This window comes from Octopus bimaculoides, chromosome 21 (assembly GCF_001194135.2).
Source record: "Octopus bimaculoides isolate UCB-OBI-ISO-001 chromosome 21, ASM119413v2, whole genome shotgun sequence".
NCBI classification, from domain to species: domain Eukaryota; kingdom Metazoa; phylum Mollusca; class Cephalopoda; order Octopoda; family Octopodidae; genus Octopus; species Octopus bimaculoides.
In genome coordinates, this window is record NC_069001.1 from 19,526,719 (window position 1) to 19,534,053 (window position 7,335).

A 7,335-nucleotide genomic window follows, 5' to 3' on the forward strand; every position below is an offset into this window, starting at 1 on the left:
TTCCAACACATTTTTCTGTCTATGTAATTCCATTTTCTAGATATGATGAACCTGCTGCTGTGGTGCAAGACGTTTGTCCAATGTGTAGCACAATGGGAGTGAACTCGAAACCATGTGGTTGTAAAATGAACTTCTTAACCACACAGCCATAACTTCACAAAAGTATTCCAGTTATGATCATACCAGCACTTACTTTTTTCACACAACACATTATCCAATATAATGTAGAAATAATTTCTAAAGTCTTATGGCATGGTTTAAGAAAAATTTAACCATTTTTCCTAGCTGGTCAAGTAACCATATAGAGATTCCCTTATATGCTCAAGTTTCCACCAATCTTTAATGTACAAGTTGAAGCTTGACATATAAGCTAGTTTTGACGTATAAGTTGATGTTTGACATATAGGTTAACGTTTGTTGTATAAGTTTGATGTATTAATCCTTTAGCATTCACATTATTCTGTCAACAGTAATATTTATTTATTCACTTTGTTTTGAATTAATCATGCATTATTTTGTAGCTATGAGATTTTGATGAACTAACTGTTAATTTTTACGATGGTGCTTTAGGGTCGGTGTGAGAGGCCAGACTGGCCAGTTTGAGCATAAAACAAACAGAATATTTGGGCCAGATATGGCTGGTTTAAAGGCTAAAGGGTTAAGTTGATACTTGAAATAGAGCTGAATAAAAGACAAAATATCTACCAACAGAAATTCCATATCATTCACATATTTTAATGAATTACAATTATTTCAATCGTTGGAGAATGACTGGGTCAGTCAATCTGACAGTTGGAAGTTGTTAGAACTGTAGGAAATCATAAAAGGCGGCATAATGGTCGTTTGCCCGAACAAGCATAATTGTTGGTATCCCGTTGGTTAAAATTACTGCCCATATTTGAATTCTAAACTTTCGTCAAAGAGAATTCTTTCACAAAATACGGTTCTTAGAATTCAGGTATGAGCAGTTACAGAAACCCTGATTTTGGGGAAATTAATCAGTGTTCGTAGGATGTTACTAAACTCCATGACACTCACTCCTTGAGATATTGGCTATTTTTCATACCATGTCTATGATAAAAATCCAACAAGACTTATTTAAATTGTTGTGAGCTCTAGTAGTTAGTATGAAAGATTAGCTAGTGTGAATTTTAAGTAGTAATTCTCTATGACAAAATGATTTTACTTTCCAATTGTACTATAAATGCTAAATGTACATAAATAAAATAATGTAGTAATTATTTTCTCTTTCTTCATGTTCTTCAGCTTGTTAATGAAATTTATCTCTGCAATTATGAAACTGTGTATTTTTTATAGCGGTTAAAAGAACACAAATTTATTTATCTTCAACATACATGCATGCATAAAATGTCCATTAGTGTTTCAGAGTATATATTTCTCACTATGATGTTTATGTAGCTGGAGTCAGGATTTATGTATAATGATAACATTTATAAGTTATAAGTGACATGTTTATCAATATATATTCCTACTTCAAAAGTAAAATATATTTATTATCTAATTCCAAATAGGAAACATATAAAAGTAGTGTTACACAAACAGTAACCAAACCAGCTATAGAACAAAGAGCCTGACTAAATCTCATGCAGTAAACATCCTGCAGAACTTATTAGAGATAAAATAAACCTACATACTTCAGTTTGTGACAACAATCTGATATAAAACCTATTTGTAAATCTCCATCCTAATAAGAACCACTTCTTGCATGATTTGCTTTCAGTTCTCAACAAGACATTAAATACACTGGATTAATTGCTGTTGTTTAGCTTCAAGTCAACTCTAATTGAACAGACTGATGGTTGAAGGTGTTCCAACGGTAATCAGCTCACCTTTCTGTACATCGAAGTCCACAATCATCAAATGTATCCTTTCTTATTTAAGACAGTAATGTAATTTGACTGTTATTTCTAGAAGTTAGAGCAACCATGTAGAAGATCTCTCAATAAAACAGTTATCTGATTATGCAAAATTAACAGTGTACCACAAGCCAAAGGCTAATACAGATATCAGAGAATATAACACCTAGAATAAATGTTCAATTTTGTTCTATCATAAATGATTTCAGTTAACACAGCAATGAAACACAAAAACTCTCAAAGGAAATTAGTATAAATACTTACTTTTTGTGGTTAAGAGCAAGAACTGAGTCTATGAGTCTTTTCCTTGTTCTGTCATCATCCATACCCTACAAGACAAAAATATAAGAAAAATTATAAAACTACTAAAAGACCAGAGAATACATTATTTTTTGTTCTTACTGATGGTATAACTTACCCTCTTCTTTTCGGTGGGTGAGTCCCCAAACATTATAATCTCCATACATTATCAGATACGGTAGCTACAAAATATTCAGACCAGGAAGCACACAGCACTCCAACATTCTAATAGTATTCTGATATTTTTATAATCATACACAATATTCCACATGAATTACAATAATTTCCTAAACACAATATTCCGACATTCCTATAACAGACAGTATCCCAACACAACTGTTTTACATTAACCATTGATTTATTACTGTTGCCATTTGTGATTCCATAAGACATTGGAAAAAAATGAATATGAAATGATGATAATGACAATAAAAAAACCTCCTTGTTAAAAAGTTCAACCTGATGTAACACAAGCATCCTCTGGACAAACACCTACTTGACACACAATCTCTCTTACTTGCGTTGTGACACAGGCATCTTCAGCACCCTCTACAAATACCCTCTCAGCTGTTGCTGCTGCTGGAATACATGTACTATCCTAACTATGTATCACAAGCACTCTTTCAGTTCATTGCTACTGCATTACTAGTGCCCTTCCACTGATTTTATGATAGGAGTGGCTGTGTGGTAAGTAGCTTGCTTACCAACCACATGGTTCCGGGTTCAGTCCTACTGCATGGCACCCTGGGCAAGTGTCTTCTACTATAGCCTCGGGCCGACCAAAGCTTTGTGAGTGGATTTGGTAGATGGGAACTGAAAGAAGCCCGTTGTATATATGCATATATATATATGTATGTGTGTGTATATGTTTGCGTGTCTGTTCTTATCCTCCCAACATTGCTTGACAACTAATGCTGGTGTGTTTACATACCCATAACTTAGCGGTTCGGCAAAAGAGACCGATAGAATAAGTACTAGGCTTACAAAGAATAAGTCCTGGGGTTGATTTGCTCGACTAAAGGCAGTGCTTCAGCATGGCCACAGTCAAATGACTGAAACAAGTAAAGAGTATCAAATTACTATAACACATGTAACTCTTTTCACTAGTATCTGGCCAGTAGCTGCTGTTCTGACCAGTGCTGTGGAGTTGGAGCCAGTAAAAATATAGTCAGATCAGTCAGGTATGGAGATATGCACCATTGCAGCATGTCACTGCATCCACCATTTGTCAGTATCTGCTCAGGCTGTCATGGGCAATCCTCTGGGCAGTGCCCCAGTCAGTTCCCATGTCCATGAAATACTTCCTCATCCATTGTGACCATGAGGCATGTAGCTGTTCAACACGAACCATCACCAATCCTTAGAGAAGAGAAACTGGTACACAGGATTCAACTCAGAAAATCAAGCAACATAACCAAACAGCCTAAGCTGACACTCCTGAATCATAAAAATAACAAGACATATCCTAGTTTTTGAGTATAGTCAGTGGTTGGATACAAAATCAAACCAATGGTAGCCCATAATCTTGTGAAGCATTGTGGTGGTCTCTAAGTGTCCAAGTCTCACAACTGTAGAGTAACAACAGGAGAACCAAAGACCTGAACCTTTATACTCTTGATATCAGCAGAGTCAAACACCTTTATTCAGTGAGTTAATAACTACACCATTTTCTCCCTTCGGGGAGATGGCCTTGCTCAATATATTGTAAAGGTGTTGGTAGAAACTCCGCATAGTGTACCCAGTGTAAGCAATGGACACAAAAGAAAGTTAACAGAGAAAGTAGTCTTTGTGTGTAGATGTGCAGGTACAATAAACACTAAGAATGTACAGAGAATAGACTTTCTCAAATGCCCAGGGAGATCCTTAGAAGTAGTACACAGTTTCTGCTACCTAGGGGACCAAGTCAGCAGCGGAAGAGGAATCTCTGAAAGAATAGTTGCTAGAATAAGAACAGGCTGGGTAAAGTTCAGAGACCTACTATCTTTGTTGATAAAAGATGGTCTCTCCCTCAGAGTGAAAGGCAGATTGCTTGATGCCTGTGTATGAACAACTATGCTACATGGCAGTGAAACATGGGCTGTGATTACAGAGGACATGCAAAGGCTTGAAAGAAGTGAAGCCACCATGCTCCACTGGATGGGTAATCTCAGTATGCAGGTAAGACAGAGTGTAAATCATTTAATAAAAAGTTGGATATAAGAGGCATCAGATGTAGTGTGCAAGAGACAAGACTGTGCTGGTATGGTCATGTGATGCATATGGATGAGGACAGCTGCATAAAGAAGAGCTGATTTCTAATTGTGGAGGGAACCCATGGAAAGGGTAGACCCAAGAAGACACAGAATGAAGTGATGAGAAATGATCATCAGAATTTGAACTTCACTGATATGACAAAAGACCAAGACTTCTGTAAATTTGCTGTGCTTGAGAAGACACATCAAGCTAGGTAATACCATAGGCATCCATACATACAGGCATGTCCTTTATGGCCACCACACCATACACAAAATCTGTCCTCTATTAAAACTCCTCCACACCCTCACCACTCTTCTTCATATGCCTATCTGCTCACATTCCATACCCCACACCCAGCCATTTCAGTTCCTCTCACCATCACTTGCTGTCTCTAAACATCTCTCCTTACACTCTTATGGAACATACCCGTCTATCTTCTCTGAACTATTTATAATACCACACACTGCCCTCTCTCTATCACTCTACCTCATTACCTCTCTCTCACCTTCCTTGTCCAATAGACGTAGCCAAGTATCTCCTCTATAGTAAGAGGGCTACCTCAGTTCCTCTATCATACTCTCATCTCTCACCTTATTACAGCCACTTCTCTTGGTTCTACTTCCTCTCTCAGCTGAGAAGTCTTTTGTCTTGCAAGTTACTTGGTGATCCCACAGGTGCTGGTAGCATGTAAAATGCACCTGTGTTGGTGCCATGTAAAGTCACCCATGCTGGTGCTACATGACAAGCCCCCATGCTAGTGCCACATAAAAAGTACCCAAGCATAGAAACCATGCCAAAACAGACAACTGGAGCCTGGTGCAGCTCTCCGGCTTACCAGCTCCTGTTAAACCATCTAACTCACCCCTGTATGGAAGACAGACATTAAATAATTATCATGATGACAATATGTAACAAGAGACATCAATAATAGAATCAGTGTGTAATGTAAAATGGTAAAGCTGGAATACTGTGTCATAAGAATGTTGGAATATTATGGATAGGGCGATGTGCTCTACAGGAATCTGGAGCTGCAAAGTATGCCTCCCCAACTGGTTGGGCTGATGGCACTCGACAATTTTGAGTATTGACTCTAGTCTTGGCTTTAACAGAATTAACTTCTCATCTGTGCAATCTAAGTCCCCACCCATTTGTTCCTTTTGCCATATTGACAATGGTAAACAACTGTAATGAAAAACTTGTATTGAAAAAATTTACTCACCTGAACATCTTCACTGTCACTTATCTCTGCTTCTTTCAAATCATCCTCATTAGCTGCTAATAAATCCATGGTGCTCACTTCAATACTGTAAAACCCACACTAAAACCATATGGTAGGGTCAGCTACAACAATAAACAAAGTTTATTACATATACAAGTTTGCAAGAAAATGCATTTTATTTATAGACTAGCAGAGATACCCAGCGTTGCCCGTGTTACATGCAATGGAAGAATTAGACTTTTCTGTTATATTTTCTCTAATGAACTGGAATACCTATAATTCGATTTTCATCAAAATTGCAGATGAGGGTTCTTTCCCTCTTTACACACTCTAAAAAAAATTCTAATCATCACACATGTATCCCATACTACTGATCTTTATGCGCAGATTCCAAAATTCCAATTTTATGGAACCTGTTAAAAAGATTTTGCTCCTGAAAAACAGAGGTCATCGAGGTCTAAAATATGGGAGTTAAGGCCCCTATTGGGGTGGGTGTTTTAATGTCAACCAGAGAAGTCGAATTGTTGAGAATCTTTTTGACTTGGGTCTTATATGTATTGTTCGAATTTCTTTGAAATTGAAAATATATGTATGTTCACTGGGGTTGTAAAAGAGAGCAAAACTACAGGAAACCAAAAGACAAATGATCACAATAAGCAGTCAGCTACCCTACCCTAGTCGTTACTACTCCCCAATGTAGGATTCCATACAAGTGATAGGCACAGCCATAAGATGCATTACAGATCTATAGCAATTGGAAGGGCATGATCCAACTGAAATAAACATTAACAACTGTGTGACGTGAGGGCTAAGGGGAAACGAAAATGTCACCTCTGGAGTTTGCAAATGACCACTATTCTGATAGATAGGTAACTGAACAGAATAAATTTACAATCTATAAATGTCTTTCAATAGCCAGTCACTCATCTGGGAAGGCTTTGAAATCAATGTTACCATCAGGGGACTATGTGTGACCCAGTGATAATGAAAAGGCTGAAAGGAGGTCTGCAACAAAATAACTTTACTCAACACTTTGCAACTGAATCAGTGGAGGCAAAGATGCCTCTCATATACTTGACAATTTATGCACTACATTGCAGAAAACACAATCTAAGTATATCTCAAAGCAAACTCTTACACTGTTGCACCATTGAATTACAAATAACGCTTATCTTTTTTGCTCAGGTGACCCTACAGCTTCCAAGAGTACAACTTTATTTGTCATTGCTTAGATAAAATGACTAAATTGTGGATGTTAAGTCCCCATGAAGGAGTCTTTCTAACTTCTAAGAAGATGAAATTTTAGAAATATTACTTTATTTGTGTCTAATATCTATGGTTAAAATTTCATCAACAGCAAAAATATATGAATTTTCATGGAGGTTATGGCCCTTATGCATCATCATCGTCATCGTTTAACGTCCGCTTTCCATGCTAGCATGGGTTGGACGATTTGACTGAGGACTGGTGAGACCGGATGGCAACACAAGCCAACAATCTGATTTGGCAGTTTCTACAGCTTGATGCCCTTCCTAACGCCAACCACTCAGAGAGTGTAGTAGGTGCTTTTACGTGTCACCCGCACGAAGGCCAGTCAGGCGGTACTGGCAACGGCCACGCTCAAAATGGTGTATTCTATGTGCCACCCGCACTGGCAACGATCTCGCTCGAAAATCCTACGAAGGCCAGTCAGGTGGTACTGGC

At 37.8% G+C, this 7,335-nt stretch overlaps 1 protein-coding gene across 2 annotated transcripts in view; it reads right to left on the reverse strand.

The window, feature by feature from the left end:
- The window catches only part of LOC106884493 (U3 small nucleolar RNA-associated protein 14 homolog A), a 283,035-nt gene that overhangs the window by 55,524 nt on the left and 220,176 nt on the right, over nt 1-7,335 (reverse strand). Inside the window, exons 2-3 of one of the 2 annotated variants that reach the window (XM_052975329.1) lie at nt 5,632-5,755; nt 2,142-2,206 (exon numbers count right to left, since the gene is read on the reverse strand). In XM_052975329.1, coding sequence (XP_052831289.1) covers nt 2,142-2,206; nt 5,632-5,700 — 134 coding nt within the window. In that variant the 5' untranslated portion in view covers nt 5,701-5,755. The remainder of the gene's footprint in view (nt 1-2,141; nt 2,207-5,631; nt 5,756-7,335) is intronic. The other variant, XM_052975328.1, reaches the window with a different exon arrangement.